The 21,062-nt window shown below is 34.0% G+C and overlaps 1 protein-coding gene across 1 annotated transcript; it reads right to left on the reverse strand.

The window, feature by feature from the left end:
- Nucleotides 1-3,461: 3,461 nt before the first annotated feature.
- LOC105348486 (metalloprotease TIKI1) lies at nt 3,462-16,339 on the reverse strand. The gene is made up of 7 exons (XM_034458983.2): nt 15,687-16,339; nt 13,598-14,158; nt 7,823-8,144; nt 6,546-6,636; nt 5,047-5,151; nt 4,829-4,924; nt 3,462-4,724 (listed from the first exon to the last, which is right to left on the reverse strand). The coding sequence occupies exons 1-7, from the start codon at nt 15,780-15,782 to the stop codon at nt 4,550-4,552; spliced, it is 1,446 nt and encodes a 481-aa protein (XP_034314874.1). The 5' UTR covers nt 15,783-16,339; the 3' UTR covers nt 3,462-4,549.
- Nucleotides 16,340-21,062: the final 4,723 nt, after the last annotated feature.

The following is a 21,062-nucleotide window of genomic DNA, read 5'->3' on the forward strand; positions in this document are numbered from 1 at the left end:
GAAACTTTATTCAAACTGCAATTTTGATTTCTTGGTCTGTCTGTCTTGACTACTTTGGGGCTTGTTACAGATTTTACGTACTGTCATACTCTTTTTTTCTTGGCAAGGTTCTTTTGATAGGTGGTGATTGCTGAAACTATCTAAGGTTTCACCAAATGTAGTGAACGTGATTCCTGGGTCATTTTTGTTGTAAGTTGTCTTTAAAACATAGGTGTTAAAATAATCTCATCTGTGGCATTAAAAATGAATCATGATTAAGATCCATACAGATGATCTTATTTATCATTCTTATGATGGGATTTTGCTCCTTCTGCAACAATTGGGCCAGAGACTGAGCTGTTATTATTGGGAATTACTCTATGAACTTATGATAAATATAAGTGAGATGTGGGTGCTGAGTCTACAATCTCCTTGTACAATGATATATTGCTCAAAGGTAATGAACATAGGCATTTTTAGTCCAATTAGCTCACTTTTACCAAAAAAAGACCATGCAGAGATTGTGGAATGCATAGAACAATGTGTTCAAGGGTTGGATTTTTGAAATTCCTATCGCTTATTATGAAACAAAACTGATCGGGCCACAGAGTAGCAGTGATTCAGAAGAAACAATATCAGCCACTTTAATCACTTTATGGACTAAATACAAGCATAACATGCTAAAAATTTGAAGTAAGAACTTCAAATGTTTCTTCATAAAAAAGATATGGACTGGACACGGATTTTGCAGACAGACAAACAAACGAGGATTCCTATATATACCCCCTCCCCAAATTTTGTTTGTGGGGGAGGGGGGATAACAAAATTAAAAGCACTATATCTATAATAATATTTCTTGAAATAAGTACATATTTACATTTGAAGTTCTTACTTCATTGCTTATAACTTGAGGATGTGTCATGACCTTGATCCAAGCTTATTCGGTCAAGGTCAAGTTCCTTGCAGGAAAAATGCAAAATTTGTGTCCAGTCAATATTTACTCAATTATGATAAACAAGCTGAGATACTTCAGGTATGTATGAAGGTTAACACAGATCATACTATGTGTAAAACCTGCATACAAGTACCTTGATAAAACGTTGAAGTATAATTTTGTATTTATATATAGACACCGGGATATATATTTAGATTTTTTGTGAAGGCAAAGGTTTGTGTACCCAATCTTTGGCATCCTTTCATTAGAATGTTCACATTATTTAACCTTAGCTGATGTTGATACATTGGATTTTGATATTAAATGACAAACATGTAACATACGCACAAGTAATGTCCATTGAACTTCATAAAAATGCACTTACATTGTACCGGTATATTGTAAATGCATTTTTATCTTGGTGTCTTGAAATAAGAGTATTGTGGGATTACTTATTGTAAATAAGGTGATATCATAAATGTTGAGCAAATCTGATAAAGGTATGCCACGTACGGCCATTGAGAGTACCCAATTATAATTCACTTAAACTTGTTCAGTACTAAAAGAGATCTCACTTATGAATCATTGAGCTACATGTTTTTAATCTTGTATATGGACACTTGATTATCAAGAATTGTGTATATTATTTAGATATCAATCCAAGTAAAAGGGTGGTTAGATGTAGCTTTTGCATTTTTTCAAGTCATATTGTAAAACAGCACTATTTGGTGTGAAGGTGACATAACTTTTTAATGCATCTTTTTGATCCAATAATTTCCAATATTTTTAAAGCTAGTGTAATTTAGTTTGGTCTCAAGCTTTTTAAATGTATATAAATAAACGTTACCAATAAATTAATTAATATATTTCCAGATATTTCACAGCAGACCATGCAGCAGAAATTATGGTAAATTTACCCAACTTTGTTATCATAGATATACAATGTATTCATTATTTGTATGCATATTCACTGGGAAAGCTAGTGAACATGAAAGTATTTAGACATCATGTCTAAAAATATTACTACAGTTATCTCCCTTTAATGCGATATTACAATTCTTGATATAACTGTATTTTAAGCTCATCTGAACTAAAGGTTCAAGTGAGCTTGTCAGTGTTGTCTGTTTGTTTGTCTGTCTATTTATCTGTCTGTCTGTCCCTCTCTCTGCCCATCTTTCAACTTTTTACATTTTTTGTTTTTCTCCAAAACAAATTTTTAAACAAACTTGGCTCAAAGCATAGCTAGATAAAGGGGATTCAAGTAATTGGTCTTCATCTGTCATTGTACGTCATCCATTGTGCAACATCGCAATTTCACATTTTCAACTTCTTTTTGAAAACTACAAAGCCAATTGTTACAATTTTTGGTGTGAAGACCAAAGTCTCCCTCTTCAAGAGCCTGGCCCTGTCTGTATTGCTGTATGTATGCAAGACTTTGAGGCTAACCAATAGAGAGGAAAAGCGGATATAGATACCTTTCAGACGAAGTGCCTCAGAAGAATTCTCAAGATAAGATGGCAGCAACATATCCCAAACAAGACCGTTATGGAGATGGTAGCGGCAGAAAACATTAGTTGTGAGGTGAGGCGTAGGAGATGGAACTGGATCGACGATGTTCTAAGAAAGGATCAAATGGATGACTGCTGTGGCACTCGAGTGGACACCTGAGGAAAGAAGGAAGAGGGGACAACCAAGAACAACATGGCCGCGGTTGATGGAGGTTGAGTGTATAAAAGCAGGCCAGAGCTCTAAGAATGCGGCATGCTGTACAGCCTCAGACCGGCATTAATGGAAAATAAATGTCCAAGCCTCATGTGCCTTCTGGCATGGAGAGAATTAAGGTTAAAGTAAGGTTTGGTGTGAAGCATTTCTATGGTAAGAGAAACTATAATTGTCCTAAATTGTGAAATTCATGGCTTTACTACCCCCCCCCCCCAGGGCCTAATATGCAAAAAAAGAGACAAATTTTCTTCTGTTCTCCCACACGTGGGAAAATAACTAAAACTGCATGGTTATGATGTCCATGATGCCCTCTACCAAAGGTGTAGCAAAGTGACACAAAACAAGTATCTCTTCTACCTTAATTGTGAAATTCATGACCCCTGGTCTACCAAAAGTTAACATTTTTCCCCCTTGAGCTAGGGTATAGATAATCATAGATTTGACCCCCCCCCCCCCTTTTTTTTTAATGAATCAACGTTTGCAATGCAAATATAAAATACAGTAATAAAAGTGGGAGTAACAATCGGAGGAGTTTCTGAGACTATACTTTGAAATGAAGTTTAAAATGCAGACACAAGAGACTTTGAAATGAAGTTTAAAATGCAGACACAAGACCCCCTGACAGGTCCATCTAGCTATGATACTTGGGTGACTGTCAAGGCCTCTGGCCTCCTTGTTATTTTGAGTTCCTTATCTATCCTGCTATGGGCATTTTTACTGAATCCCACATCTTCTTAGCATTCTGTCTGTCTCCATATCAGTTTAAGTTCAATGAATCATTGAACGAATTATTCATTTTCAGTTGATACAATAAAATAAGTCAACATTTTGGAGTGAAATGAGTTTTATTTGATTTGGAAATGCTCAACGTAAGTATTTTGAAAACTGAGGTAGCCAACTTGAGGATACATTACCCATGTCTTGAAAAAAGATAACAGATTTCTTAGAAATCAACTCTAATGAAGTGAATGAGAAACAATCTGTTTAACGTGTTTATGTGAACTTAAGAGTCATGAAATGGATGAAACAACATGCAAAATAATTGAAATGTTCCTGGATTATTTTTCCTAGAATAATGTTACAGCAAAACATTGTTGCAAAAACAAGACTGGATGTTAATGACATGAATGGTGTTGTATAAAATGAAGTGACGAACCCATATCAGTGCATGTAAAGCCTTCATAAAAAAGTATTGCATTTTATATTAAACTTCTTTCTTGAAAATCTGCAAGTAATTAAATTAAAATTATCTGAAAATAGTGTTGATGAATCCTTCCAACTATCGATAATATCATCTTCCACTCTTTACCATACTGGTAAGTTGTGTTTTTCAGAGTGCATATACATACGTATTAAATATAGATGAAGAAAAACTTTGAACACATGACATCAATATTTGACAAACTAAAGAAATGACACATATATGACTAGCAAAAAATGGATTTCAGTTGTCAGTGAACATGTATGGATAAAGTAAAATGATCATTTATTGTTTGAGTAATTTAAGTCAGCGACTAGCTCACTATGTAAGGGTTATATTTATAACCAGAGCATGGAAATGTCTCTCCCTCCTTAATTAGATCTCTTTCAATAATAAGGATTCATTATTTCCTCTTTAATTTTGCCTACTGAGTATTTTGCTAGTCCTCACATGATCAACAATATCAGCATTATAAAAATTAGGATAAGCGTTGTATACACATGAATATCACAGTAACAAGGGAAATAATCTTCTCAGTGCATCAACTTTAACAAGAGTTATGGTTCCTGTTACACATTCTTGGAAACCAACCATACTATGTATAATATTTAGTTAAAACAAGGATGAACACAACATTAAATGTACCCCAGTTGAAAGACAAGTAAAAAAATAATAACTTATAATGTTAGCAGTAAAGAGAGAAATCTTCACTGTCAAGAAAATAACAATATCGTAACCATGACAATGTATAATATCAAGTCACTGTGGATGATGTGTGACAGGGATTTCGCTTCCTGTTGATAATAAACTCGACTCTTTTGGGTTTGGGTCTGGGTCTGGTTTGAACTCTGACGAAACCTCTCTGCCAGTTCTGTCATAAGCCCTGGACTGTAATTTGAAAAATTAAAACATTTTAGGAATGCCAGCTAGTGTCAATGCATGTGCAACCTGTGCAGTGGTAGTAGCAGAGGAAGAGAGAGAGAGAATCTTACTTTTTGTTGTCTATACGAATCCATAAATCATTAAACGGAGTTTCACGGGCTCTGGCTTGCTTCCTGGTTTTTTTGTTAAGTTGGTCCATCCATGGTCTATATAAAAAAGAATACCAGTAAACTACATGAGTATCCAAATTCATTCATACAACTATTACCACATTTATCTTCAAAAAGTGTTTACCATAATTGGTAACTACAATGTATGAGGGTTATACCTTCTACTGGGGTCCATGGGTAGCCATATATTTTCTACTGACTGGAAGTAATGTTTTCTCTCTTTTTTCTTTCTTCTTAGCTTTCTTCTTTTCTTTCCCTTAGACCTATAATATTCAACAGTCAAAGTATAATATTTAGTAAGTATTTTTTTTTACATGGGAAAACAACTAGCGCTTCTAGACTTTCCATATGAACATAAACCGAAGGGTCTTACATAATCTCAGCGAGATTCGTCGAGACTGAAAAAATTTTGACGGACGTCTCTTCCGAAGATTAGGTCTTACAGAGCTTCATATATAGGCATCATTCTTTTCTTATATAAATCAGGACGTAAAAAGATTATGGTACATGTACTATATGGTATCAATTTGATCAGCAAAGAAAAAATGGGGGCAATGTCCTCTTATGACCCCAAGGTCATTATCTTTTCTTTGATAAATGACAAGTTTAGAGTAATTGTCCTTTGAGTTACTCATATCTGATTTCATTTTTACTGGAGCTAAAAGCTATGATAGGGAATTGTTTTTACAACAGAACTGATAGTTTATGGTCTTAATTATGAAGCTTAATAATTAGATTGATAAATGCATAAATAGGAAGTCCCTCAGTGACACTAATGGAAAACAGTGTAAGTCAACAGAACTGTGACGTACGCGACTACAGTCTGTTGGTTTTATATTTCACATTGTGGAATGCTGATCATTATCGATTTATTCTACATTCACCTCCTTAGCTGACAAAATAATTAAGATGTATTTGTTCCTGTGTCTGCCGATTATGTACTCTTTTCTTCATTCTCCATAAAATGGCAGAAAATAATTGCCCGCATTCCCCTGGAGGTCCATATAAAAAATCTGACTATCGCTTACTTTCATCATAAAAATGAAATACGCAAGTATTCTGGATAAACTTTCCATGGGGTACAATTTTATCATTAGTGCAGTAAGTTTAGGATTCTGGTCAGATTTTTATTTAATAGTTTCCCAATTACTCGCTCGTTAAGATTCTCAGTTGTCTCCCTTGCAAACATAATTATTTATTACCTTTATTGAACCTTACTGTTGCGTTGTTTGAATAACCAAAAAAAATAAATGGAAAACATGATTATTATTTTTAATGCCCATTGTTATTTTGTCAAAAGAATACTTGGGTTAAAAAGCTAAGTTATTTTCCAGTAAATTCAGTAATTTCCACTTCTATTGATATTAACAATAAAAAGCAGCTAGGTTGACAAAAATCTTTGTTCATCTAAATTATTACATATGCAATAAAAAAAAGGTGACCTATTTCTCACTTAGAAATTGAAGCACACCGAAAACCTCACATATCCTTTCAATACCATGACAATGGGTAAGTCTCAAACAAATCCATGGGCTTAAATCTGTATTAGAGTAAATACCCAAATGGCTTTGACATTAACATACGGTTTTGACTTAGAGGTGATGGATAAGGAGAAAAACTAAGTGCCCCCTCTGTAATTGTGACCGGGCTTCACTACCTTGGAATGCTGTCGTCATGCTGGATGTGCTCTATGGAATACCCCTGCTTCTTCAATCTGTCAATCACAGTTTCATTGCCCAGAAAGTGCCCTGTAAATAATTTTTTTCTTTAAAAACCATGACTGTTATTTTCATCCTCTTGGAATTCATACAACTACTTGCTCATTCCTTGAAGATTGTTATCAATGCATGAAATATTTCTAAAAGTATGAATATCAATGAATTACATGTATTAATAGTCAAGGGTTTCATCTTCTTTCCTATTTTTAAAACAACACTCAGCATCAACCATGCAATTTATGTACTAGTACTTGAATTAAAAATAATATTTTCAGGAGATGTATTTTCATAAATTACAAGCAGTCAATTGTCTTATTAAGTTTTTAAAAGGTACATGGATCCTTTAAAAATCCGGAACCCTAAGAATCTTGCTTACTGGAAATTTGAACTTGGTACAGTTTTAAATTAATTTTTTAGGAAGTTTTATGTTAGTTCATTAGTCATGCTTTCAGTGGCCAGAAATTGACCTTGAAAAACAAACAAGAATTCACAGTTTTTCTGTGTTGTTTCTTTCCAACTTCTTCAATCTGTCACTCATAGTTTCAATGCCCAGTGAGTGACCTGGAAAATAAACATGTAGGATGGGGAGAAAGTTTTCTTTTGGCTGAACTGACTACATTCCAAAGGAAAAAAATCCATGACATCATTTGCAGTGGTAGACTATACAAGATTCCCAAATCAGCCATTACTCTACAAATCTCTGGCAACATAATGGGGGAGTGATTTGGTATCTTGGAAATTGAAACATTGCTATTTTATTCTGTCTTTTATAAATCAGAGATGTAATTCAGATTTACTTGGCTTGAAAAGCATTCCACTTTCTACAAATTGCTATTCTCACTGCATATTTTCTTTGAGGTAAACACTGAAAATGCTATTAGAATAATGTCCTCAAACACCTTTGGGCAGTATGAAGAGCAACAATTTAAAAATCTTGATATCTGCAGTTCATATAAGGATATCTTTACTTTTCATCTTCAAATAAATGAGTATCACGACCCAAGTCATCATTACGGTAATAAAACTGCTTTTATAAAAATATCACCCTTAATTCCAGGTTTTAAAGATATCAGCAAGATCCCTATCACTGCATGATTCATTTAGCAAAGGAAGTCTTACCGAAAAAAAAAACCCCACAGACCTATGGGCTATAAGAATTTCCATATATATTTTACGAGACACCAGCAAAGATGACAAATTAAAAGCATTGACTAACCAGCCCCAAAAGCGAAGAAAAAGCTTTTCTGGGGGTGAGCTTTCAAAAGGTTGATGACTCTGTCTGTCATCCTCTCGTTGCGTTTGTTGATCAGTTCGTCTCGGAAGTATTCATCAATCATTTTCGCAGTCTGAAGATCTTGAGGGGGTAGTGAGCTATTGACCAAGTTCGGCACTTGTGCCGTATCGTGGTTGAATATAATTGAATTAAGGTCGCCACAGTTGTAGTGGTGAATGAGGTCGTCTGTGGTATAGTGAACAGCGTTCTTTCTGGACCGTGAAACCTCATGCTGCCACAGTGTTTGATTCAACGCAAACAAAACCTGAAAGAAATAAAATTTCATTGAAAATTAAATCTGAATGAAAATGAGGTGGATAATATTACAAGAAATACTAGACCTTCAACTTGATGAATTTACGTTTGAATGAAGCAGAAATCTCTGTGGGATTATATTGTCTACTTTGGTTTTCATTTTGCAATTTATGCCAGCTAGTTTTTTCTTTGCCTGATGAATGATACAATTACTGTCACCAGACAGAAAAATTTAGCATGTTTCTTGCTCCAGTCCCTATCAAGGCATTAATTCCTTAAAAAAAAAAAATAAGGTGTCTCCATAAAGGACATAATACTGTCCTGTTTGACTAGCACAAAAAGGGAAATAATCTTGGCTGCTCTTGCAGAGTAATTGCCCTTGTCTGTGTTCATCTTAACCCATCCCCTCCCTTCCTTCCAATGCACCAAAAGTTCTGGGTCATTATCTGTCTATAGGAAAACATTTTGATTTGCTTCGACTTGATGTATGGTTCTTGGGTCTTTCAATACATCAGCATGTAATTGGTAATCAGCGATTGTTTTTATTGCCCCATCCACCTCTTTCTTTGATCTTACTGCCTCTCACCAATACACCACAGGTCAAAAAAGATATTTACACACAGATTACATTATCCAGAAGTGTTGCCAGTCTGTGGATCGTTTTCACTGGGCGATATGGAACACATGAACCGGATCTCCATACAGAAGCCAGAAAACCGGAGTCCGAGGCCACAGTGGGACAAGGTGCATGGTTCTGGTTTGGATCACTGTACCAGATGAATTGATAGCTGACTGATACAATGTGCATCTGCCCTAAGCTAGGAACGCTTGACTCTTGAAGTGGGGATTTTCTTCTTTTTGAGTTTTCTTATCAACAAACCCTAAGTGCTGATGGCTATTCAATACATATACACATATGTGCTTCAATTCAGTATTGGGAGTGACTGTTAAATAATTTTAAAGTTTTTTTTTAATCTATAATTCATTAGATAAGGCTATATGATTTTAAAAATCTTATTCTATACGGTATTTTTGAGGACTTCTGAAATTTTGGAGCCCTGGAAGAACACGGTAAAAAGTTTTGTGGTAATGTCTTTAAACAAAGCTCCTGTTCGTGTTCCTCTTTCCACAACAGCCAATTACCGGTATATGGGCACTTTTGATATTTGTACACGTAAAATATTTACACAGAAAATATTTTTACAGGGTAATGCTTAAAGTGAAATTTATAAATTTTGGCTCTTTACAAATTAAAGCACTGTTCGTGAATTGATTACATAACTGGACGAAGGAACACACAAGTGTTGAATCAAGTAAACGATTTGTCAAAACACCAATCCTGTCTGTCTTTTCAAGCCTTTTTGAGATATCGAGCAAAAGATGAAATCATTAAGTACAGAGTAAATTTATTAGTGAATTAAAAGTTCAAATGTAAATAGCCATTTCTTTCAGCATTGTATTCATGGTCTTCATTGACATTTTTCAAGAAGTTGAATGTTTATTTTGGGTGCCTCCCCCAATTCATAAGGCTCCTTAAGGAGTTTATCCATCATTCTGTCTGAGAATTCAGTCTAAAATTTTACTTATTTTTTTTTATTATGAAGATTTAATGAATTCAAGAAACATAATATACTAGCTACCAGTATGTCACATACCAGCACAAAAAAGACAGAATTTTCTAAAAACAGATACTCTAACCAAAAAAAAATTTCAAAGTGTTTTGAATTTTAAAACTATAGAATAATTATTAACTTTTTAAAAAAATCATTCATAATTACAACATGTACATCATAGATTTTTATTGATTTACAAAAATAACACAGAAGCCTGATCTGTGATACTTTTATAACCAATGCCTCGCTTCTCAAAGTCTAGCCAGTTTATTTCTGGTACAACAATATCAAAGTATTATGCCTCTCTCAGCTGCTCCCTCAGATCACGATGACCCTGTTAACACCCCGTAATTAGTCTAAACATCTGCAGCATTGCCAATATTAACAGGATTTCCCCTCCCCGTGTCTATTTTCTTATCTACCAATATCTAAATAAACAAATTCCTTAATCATATCCGTATCTTGTCCTATCATCATCCTGTCAATAAATCATTCATATTTTCTTATCTGTTCCCTTTTAATATGGCATTGACCATTCACACTATGGAGAAGGTCAGGTCATTAAGTATTTTTAAAATTTAGTGGAATTCAGTTGGCCAGTGCAAGAGTGTATAATTGAATTTACATTTGTACATTTTTTATGTTGCTCAAATTTGTCCATGTTTTGAAAAAAAAACAACCGAGAGCATCTCTCTCTCTCTCTCTCTCTCTCTCTCTCTGAGGGGTCCTATATACCATGTTAGTACAAATGAAATATCTTGCTTATTATTCTGAAGGAATGTAAACCAGGTCCATAAATTACACTGATTTACGTGAATTTTTGTGGCAGCACATTTATTTACAGCCATGTCAACCAATGGACTAACAGGTGGTAAAGAAAATCCATTTACATAAACACATGCATAATTCATGCTTGCTTTCTAATCCAAATGAAGAAGCCTGCATAATTTTTTTTCAATTCAAGATCAAAATTTTCTGAAGCCTTAAGTTTAAAAATTTCAATTAATGCCTTTTTAAAGGTTAATTTTGCATAGATAAAATTCTTTAATTATATAATACATATTTATTTTTCCTACACATTGGATTTTTTTGTTAAAATTTCTGTATCCCTAAACTAAAAACTGTGAATAGAGGAAATTAAAGTGCATTTTAAAACTATTCTAAAGTCAAATAAAAGATTAGTTCAAGAGGCAAACGTGAATAGAAAAAGGGCCTTGTCATTGGCGATGATGGGAGAAATATTGACTTTGAAAAAACAAGTACCTAAGGAGTCAGTTTTCAGAGCTTAGCAGTAGTTCAGAAATCTCGACAATGCATATAAATCTTTTCCTGAAGTGAACTTATTTATTGTAAAACCTCGAGTGGGATATACCTCCTTGTAGGCTGATACTTAAAACTTGGCATGGAGAATCTGCATGTGGCTCCAAAAAAAATGGAAGGGAAAAAAAAATTCACAAAACGTGCATAAGAACAACTTCATTATGAAGCAAAAAATCTCCTAGCAGCCTTCACTTCATCTCAACACTTCCTAAAAAGAGGACAAAAAGTAATATCCTCTTCAAAAAGAAGGAGGAAAAATCGATTGTTATGTCATTTGCGAACAAGGACTGTCCAATTGATCAGACTTCCAAGGGGATGACACTTTGAGAAGGAGGCACTCGGTAGGAAGCTCCAACACAACAACTAAGCTGAGGTCTCGCTTGATAAGAGAACTGAATTATCTGCTAATTTCCCCCTCTCTATCACATTAAGTTACTTTACAATATAATTAATTGCAGAAAATGCCTCCTATTACTATTAACAGGAAAGTTCTATTAGATTAGCGAGCCAACTGCTGAGAGAAATAATATGAAGCATCATTCAATATACTACAGTATATGTCGGAGATGCTGGGTTTTATCACCAGTCTTTGGCTGACATCTTTTGATGTATTACAAATGCATTTAATCAAAGTGTTGTTTTGTTCTTTTCTTGCACATTAAAATAATATACACAAACTGTTTAGATCTCTCTTGAAAATGTCTAAGTATTTATTTTCACAAACCTCCCTGTTTTTTCAAAATAGAAAAATATCTATCAGTCGGCAAGCCTATTCCTTTCAGATGGGGAAATAAGAAAAAAACAAGATGAAAGAGGGAAGCGAATCAATTTAAGTATTAGATCAGACAAAGTCTTGATTGATTCCCCTTTTTTTCCTTCCTACCAATGAAGAAAAAACTTCTCCCTTAAACTCATTTACTTTCCAGACTGACTGATTGACAGTCATTTCAGAACTCAATCACTAATTGGATTGTCCAGTGCAAACGCTTTGAAGACCTGGAAGAATGCAAGAGAAAACTTCGCTACCACCTGTGTTTCCCCATTTGAACTTGGACCTCACCAATCTTTATCTGTTATCATTAACTGTACGCTTTAAATTGAAAAATCAGTAACAGATGCAACCCTTTCGCTCTTACACAATGAACTGATAAGATTGTAGCTTGAGGCAGATTAACATACCCTTGACCACCCTGAATTTACAGAGAGTACACAGAGAAAGCAAATGACAATTTCTCCTGTTAAAGTGCTTTTGTTTTTCTTCTGTGTGAACACATGTCTGCCACCCTCGCAGTCATTCTGTCTGGCAGGGGGTGAGGAGAATGTAACTGGACAGTGAATCATGCCATGTGTTCCATCGGGTCAAACTCGCCAGCTCCTGTCTAGCTAAACAGTGTTGACACCTTAATCACACCTATCAGTTTGATTAAGAATCAGTTAATTTGATTATCAACTTGTCACTTTTGCTGGCAGTTTCTCAATATCCTTCTCTCTTCACCTTTTTTTGCTCTCACCCAAACACCTATGAAGTTTAACACTTTAAGTAGCATTATTTGAAGTTTAAGAATAACATTCAAATTTCTATGTACATGTATCTTCACTATATCTCAACATCCAAAATGTTTTGTCAAATAAAGATAGAAGTTTTCTAGAGTGTTACCAATGATCTACCATATCTGATGTCTAAATGATGCTGACAATATGATATATGTAAATACATGTAGTACTACATTCGTGGACTTGGTGTCTGCATGGGGGTTCAAGAGCCAGTCATATTCGAATGTTTACTCCTGGCCACAGTCTGACACAGACAATGGCTCTATAAGATATAACACAACAATGTTTGTCCTATACTTAAGTAAACAAGATCTCTCTAACATGTATCGCGCTCCCTTTGACCCACGACCACCTACAGCCTACATTATTTTTCGTGTAGTGTGACAATTTCCACGAAGAAATCATTACCTAACTATAGCCTTCATTTCAAAATAATTCATTTTATAACAATTGGTTCTAAATTATGTATTTCCTAATTCAAACTAAAATTCACTTCATTTCTTTAAATGTTAGAAGGGTTAATATTTTGATAAAACCAACAGGAAATGCAATTTTTTCTCTACCCATTACATGCAAGTCTGAAAATTTTTTAAATTTATCTTTTTTTGCTATCTGCTAAATAAAAAGAAATGAAGAGAAGGCCTCTAATAAAACATGAACCACAAAAATTAATATAATGGTACTGGATATTCTGAACAGACATTTTAAAATTAATATGCACTTCAGAAGAGAGGGCAAAGAAATCTGGAACACAAATTAATAAATTGGCCACTTATATCACTGATAATATTTGAATTTAAAAGCATATGTTTCTATTCTGTCAATCTCGCATAAAGAAAGATGCCCTATTTAAAGTGGAATCTTCTCAAGATTTGTGAGTCTTTCAAGATAATTGTTACTTCAGCAATTTTCCGTAATACTTGCGTGATGTCTCCAAGCAATAAAACAAAGCATGATTCATTAGAAGCATACACACCTGAGAGAAATCAAGTTCATTGAGTGGAACACACTGTTCCTCCACCCGTTCCACTGCACCGGTCACTTTCCCCATTTTTTCCGCTTCCTGTGCCAAATAAAGATCCAGAACTGGAATACCTCTGGATTTAATGTCATTTTCTGTTAAAGAATTCACCATTAGCATCACCCAAATTGGACGCTTCCTTTCCCAGTTTCCTGCGATGATGTCGAACAAATAGTCTGCATACAGCCCCATCCCTTTCTGATCCGCAGTCATCCATGATGGCAGCATGGACTTCACATACTGAATATGGTCTTTAAGTCGAACATAAATATCCTCTGGGAGGATACTATCCAAAGTTTTTCCACTCGGGAGAAGCTGGCAATTGGCTAATGCAGAAATTGTATATGGATTTGTTAAATCCAGCTCAAACACAATGTCTTCTGATTCTTCAAAGGCCACTTTGGTGTTCTCTGGTATAAAGTTCCATACTCTTGTGTAGGGAACATGTATTGTGCCAAAAAAGTAGGATGGGGGATCTCTCTTTAGCGTCCACAGGAAGGAATTCAAATTAGAAGGCTGTTAAAGAGAGAAATATATCATTAAAGAATCTTTTATAGAGAGATTTTAAAGGAAAATATTCATATTTCACAAAGGAAAACCTAGTTTTTGATAGTTGAGAAAAAAGTCAAAATTATTGAAAAAGAATTATTTCAGTTTTTTATCCTTTCTCCAAAAATTTTGGTAAACAAGAATGGCAAAAATAATTTATTGATAGGAAGTATATAAAGTTAATCCTAGATACCTAAAGGCTAATATTTTATGGTTGATAATATAAGAGTTTAATGGTCTACTAAATACCAAAAAACATACATTATACCAATTGGGCCTGTGATTATATTAATTTTCAATGCCTAAGGGATTTTTTAACTCCATTTATTAAACAGTGTTAAACATACGAATAAATCATTTTTCAAATATGTATTTTTGATACAGAATACCAAGTCTCAAGTATTTGAAGGGAATTTCAAAAATTAACCATAATTACTTTTAAATTTCAGAAATGTTAGAAATAAACAAAATAAATAAATATCTCAAACTTAATGCATTTTCAAAATGTACAATTTTTTTTTTTTTTTTTTAAACAGTTACCATGTGTTTTTTGTCAATTTTCAAACCATATAAATATGTAAAAAGGCATCAATATCGCTGCCTTTTTAATATGTTTAATGTGACGATTCTACAAATGATTCCGGTGAATTTTTTGTCTTTAGTGGCGCTAGTTTAAACGGTTTTAAAAATGTGGTGAAACACTTCTTGAATTTAATGTTTTCAAACCCATCTCACGAGACATCCGAGACCGTTCATGATAGAAAAATGGGAATTTTTGCGGTAAACGATGAAATGAACCTTGCCTTTAAGCTTAATTGTCCAAATGACTAGCAACCTATTGTCCTGGGATTTTTTTCAAACAAAAGTCACTTTTAAACTTTGTAAAATTGCCGACACCAAAGTACATATAATTTGACGGGAAGCGGAGAAGCACTTAACCCGCCTTTGTCCGGGGGAACCCAGTCTAATTTATGTGCATTTTCAATGTCGTCTCCGTTTGCAACCTGGTTTTTTGGTGGGTGTTTGTGAAATTTGCTCCTGTACCCACCAAAATCACCCCTCATCCATTGTGCTTCTCGCACAACACGAACCTGACACCGATGTTTAGTTCTCATCAAGAATTCATAAACCAACTGGACTTAATTAACAATCTTAAAAAACAAATGCAGCAAACACGAATTTATTTGGACATAATAATAGCCTTTTCCGTATATTTACTGGTCATCTCGTTTAATTCTATAATAGACTGAAAATAGAAGTTCAATTTGTCTTGAAAATACATGTATTGCCACTTTCGTCAATAATACTCATCTCTTTAAAACAATGGTTATCGGGCCAAACGAATTGTTATTTACGATTTACACAAGACACAAAAATTAAGATAGCTGTAATACAAAAAAATACAACATGGAAACAATCCTTTGAATCAAAAATTAAAAAAAAAATGTAAAAATATTACATGTAATTCAATCTACATATCAATTAAAATACCTACATTTTTGTTTGCGATGTCACATTCTCTCTCTTCGGGGATGACACTTTTCGCTGTTGTATAAATTAAACATAGGTAAAGAACAAATATATTACACATTTTTGTCCTATTCTATCCATGGATACACGTGTGCCCGTTCTTCTCTCATGATTCCCCTATATCTCTGTAATCTCCATTGTAATAACACACCGACGATCCTTTCTCCACAGTGTCACGCCTCTCCCTGATAATAACTGATTTATTTAATACAAAATTCACACCTCACTGTCGAAAATTTAGAAGCCAGAAAAAGTAATTACGAAGTCCAAGCCGAGATGAGTAAATACTATTGCATTGTTTACATCGCTCTTCTTGCCACCACTATAGCACCGCTACCTTCTCTGTCGATTACTCTTATACCTTTGCTTTAGTAAAGCGCTGTGGAGTCGAGTAGGATAGGTGATTGTATATACACCGCTTTTATAAATAGATCCCCAAGCTCGGGGAGAGGGGGTACCACGCTAAATCGTCTTATTTGTAAGGCAAATAAATCTATCGATGAGTGCTTGCAATTTTGCTTAATTTTGCCGAAATACGAACAAAAACAAATATACCCCCTAAAACGTAAGGGAGATTGACCTAATCCGGCTATTGATTTTGCCGTCCTCTGTCCTTTATCGTAAAGAATATCCCATCTTGTGTCGGCACGAAGAAAAAATTAGTACCAATTCGATGAATTTAAACAAAATATTCTTTCTTTGACAAACTTTGCATGACCATTCCCTTCAAAATACCATTGAGGAGATCGCAATCTCCAAATCAATTATTTGAGTTGATTAAATTTCAACAATACTTTTTTTAATCGAAGGAATTTGCACAAACATAAAAAGCATGGAAGAAATATGACATTTTATCAACAAATAAAAGTACCGAAATCTGAGATTGTGCTTGATATGCTCCCAATTTTTTGTAGCTCATTTCACCCATTTAATTAAGAAAACGATTTGGCGCCAAAAACTGACACCGCTTGAATCCAGGGATCTTCTTGACCATCCGATTATCATGTTAATATCTTCCGAGTCTGAAAAGTTCAAATTACAAAAAAAAAATTCAGTAGAATGTACATACACAAGATTCTACAACCAGAAAGAATAATAAATTTAAAAAAAAAATCAAATGGAGTAATATTTGATTCAAAATTCGTATATTTTTGTTAAAATCTCATTTCACCGAATCTTTTCGTGAATCTAACCAACAAATTGAAAAAAAAAATGAATATAATACCAGAAGAGACAATAGCAGTGTGGGCGAGGGAAAGGCGTGTTCTGTGTAAGATAGTTTTTATATCCCCTCTGATCTTGATGTCAAGGGAAACAAAAATCCGTCCAACAGAACATCAGTCGAGCGCTACATGATGGATGGATGCATTTACTATTATAGTTAATTATTATGTTACACACATAAAAAAGCATAAAAACAGTTATGAAAATCCTCTAAATGTCACAGTCGATTAAAGGAAAGGGGAACAATCGCTCGGACATTATTATTGTCATTTGACCCCGCACGCACGCACATTTGAGAAATAGTAGCGCATGCATGTAGAGGAATCTGCATCAAGTTTACCTTTCATTTTTTGGAAAAAATGCCCTGATTGTATCTTTGTTACTGACTAATCAACGTCCTGGTCACGCAAGATTTTGCTTGCCACCAAGACACACGCGCGAAGCAAGGAGCCTGGCTCGCGGGCCACACTGCTCACCATGAAAACAATTTTCAACGGTTCCAAGCAAATCCTATGCATAATGAAATAAACTTTGCCAAAATATATAGTTTACAACTGGCTATATGAACCATGTACAAGACATTAGAAAAAAAGTTGAGCTCATGGGTACTGACCAAAAATGTGTTATTCTTGACATAAACACTAAAGACTATGAATGGTTTAAGAATGGGGACTACAACCATTTTGAAGAATTTTGTCTAAATGAGATGTGGCTGATTCTTAGGACACTTGACTAATAAAACAACATAAGGTATTTTGACATTAGTAAAAAGACAATAAATGGATCAGGGATTGAAAAATCTCAAATATGAAATAAAGAGGTGAAGATGATTGTCCAAGTTAATAGTTAATGTACTAGTATATTGGCATGTAGACCTCTAATTTGATAATAAACCTAAGGGCATTAATGCATTTTGACATGATCAGCAAAGAATACTATAGATAAAGAAGATTTTTTCAACTGATTTAAAGACCGGACCCCCCCCCCCCAACACACACACACACACACAGACCCCACACTGGGTTGTAATATATAAAAAGTCAAGACCTTGGGGTCATGGAATTAACAAATTTGATAAAAACTGTTTTGAGCATCATAATTTAATGCATGTATACCCTCAGTCTGTCTGCAAGATGTCTAGGGGTAGAAAAACTTGTTTCCAAAAGAAGCAGTGATGCAGTTTTATGATAAATTCATCCCCATTGTGAGCCAAGAATCCCCACAGATGCTTCATACCAAATATGATCAATATTGGTGTGGAAGTATTTTATAAGAAATTGACTGAACAGATCTAAACTTCATAACTATTAACAATCTCTTCAAAAGCATCTCCTTTTTGAAGGGGTTGGCCATTATCTGAACAAAAATAACTGCACTGTACCCAATGAAATTCTGTGCCAAGTTTAAATATAATTGGTCAATATTATCTTGAGAATATGAAATTGTAACAAATATTAGATAATCCTGATGGACAACAACTGAATCACTCACTTCACATTTTGGCTCAGATGAGCTAAAAAGTTAACAACAGACCAGAAACATTAAATCGCCATACTGTTTGCTTTCTCAAGTGAAATTGGTTTAAGTTGTGTTAAAACAAAAAATGAGAGAGAGAGAGAGAGAGAGAGAGAGAGAGAGAGAGAGGCTCATGATAAAAAAAAATTACTGTACACATGTTTATTACTTTTGAATATGCAAAAGTATTTTCATCAACTAAGTACTTTCTCATTTACAAGAAAACCATTTATTATTTATATTGGTATATACAGCATTTTGTTCAAGCTGGTCAGAAATAGTTCTTTACAGAATTAAATACTAGTACAAATACATTCCTTCAACTAAGGAGTTCAACTACCATATACTTTTCAAATGCAAAAAGGTATGTTTGTTGATATGTTCAACATTATTCAAATCCTTATGAATATAATGTTTACATTTGAAAAATAATCTGGCTTATTCTATACTTTTATGGGTTAACTACTCTTCATGGACTATTTTTATGAGTACATGGTTGTCAAAAGCGTTGAAAACATTGAAATCACAGAATAATGTCAGACTTCCTAATATGGAAGTAATTACAGTCAAACTTCATTCGCTCAAACTAGATGGGACTATTCAAAAACTTCAAGATATTTGAGTATTCAAGATATCAATGGTAAAATACTTAAAATAAGTGGTTGGGACTTACAAATCACTTTGACATATCCATTGTATATCCGAGATATCAGTGTTTGAGATATCAAAGTACAACTGTAGCTAGCTTCCACATATGGAATAGGTTTTAAAGGTCAGCTATGTCTTTCTGTCCAGCAAAATTTTTTATTTTAATTTTGAGCAATTTCCTAAAAAAATTTACATAGCTCTTCTTCTAAAGAAGATCAATACAGTCTAAAAATGGCCAAAACCATCCTGCCCTCTTAAATACCTGCTTCTCCTCAGTGGACCTGCATGGAACTTGATGAAAGTAAACATCGTGTATACATTTTGTAAAAAATCTTGTTTTATTCAAAACATCAACAGAGTGCCAAGGACAAACGCATTTCAAAAATTGCTCCTACAAGTTTTATTAATAAATGGACCACACAGACAAAACTTCATAGACTAAAAAGTCAGCTGACATCTTTATGCACTAAAAAACCTTTGTAACTTCTCCATAAATATTGATAATTACACAACACATCAATTTTATCTGATATATCACAAGGACTTTGCTTTCAACCAAATTTTTACCCATTTTCACGCAATTGTTAAGAAAGTGCTAGTTTGCAAAACAGATAAAATATAATTAGACTGATAAGTTGCTAGATAAAGCATACATATGGTGGAGAGCAGTCCAGACAGCTTTCATTTGAAAAACTCTCAAAAAGCAATAACTTTTTCCACTATTCATTTGTAAGCAGACCAGAGTATAAACGATAGAAATGGTATAAAAGTCACATCCAAATAATTGATATCAATTAGATTATGTGAACTGCCTTTTGGGAACATTTCATTTTACTCTATTTCCTTCATTAAGAAAGACTCCGGCAACAGCTCAAGTTTCAACATTGAAAGAAAAATATTTTATTCATAGATAAAATTGGGCAGCCTGATCCCTATCAGACATAGACACTGAGAAGGTTTGTGTCAAATTCTGACAGAAACTGCAGGGGAGATGGGAGATATTGAGTTTCATCAGTGTATCATTTACATCTATCCCGTCAAAAATAATAAAACAATATTCCAGTACTCTAGGATAAACATCAGGTGTAAATAAATAACTTAGGTAATATTTCATCATTTTTTAATGCTCTGAGAGAGAGAGAGAGAGAGAGACAGACAGACAGACAGACAGACAGACAGACAGGTAATAATAATTTATAGCAACGTAACAAATGAAACTGAAATGCTCTTGAAAGAGATGAAGTGGATAAATCCTTCCATGATTTTTGCCCTCATCCTGCTATCTTAATTCTTGATGTATACTTCATTTTGTACAAGTAAGATAATGCTACAGACAATCCTGTAAAATTTCTATCTTAAAGTCATCCATAAAATATGCTCTTTTTCCTATTGTATAACCAGAATCAATATGGTAAAGTGCTTAATACAAAACTAGGTTGTAATTATAACAGAGTCTGTCACAAAGCTTTCATAGGTACCGGCAATTCTTCTTTGAATCTTGTATGTGTACTGCATCACAAGAAATCTAAACTGATAAACAAAACATCACTGATTTTTGAAATGCTCCATTATCATTCTAATAGATAAAAATTTTACATTCCATGTCATCATAAATATAATGGTATATGCTATAAACATTGTATGTTTACAAATCTTATGATTCACAAAAACTTTCCACAAATATGGGGAGTAGATATGTTTCTGCATGGTAAGAACAATACCCAGTACAGTACATTATTTCTACTCGTATCTTATTACACTAAACTTTATGATGCCATTATATAGGCCTATCTTCACAATATTTTGTGCATTATTTATAAAAATCACAACTAGTAAAAATTTCTTTACTCCTTTAATGTGCCTCGGATGCAGCGACCATTTCTCTTGCGAAAGATGAGGCAGTGAAAACCAGGTGTGCAACTCATATATACATATGATAAATGGAATTTTGATT

Source organism: Magallana gigas, chromosome 7, assembly GCF_963853765.1.
Source record: "Magallana gigas chromosome 7, xbMagGiga1.1, whole genome shotgun sequence".
NCBI classification, from domain to species: Eukaryota; Metazoa; Mollusca; class Bivalvia; order Ostreida; family Ostreidae; genus Magallana; species Magallana gigas.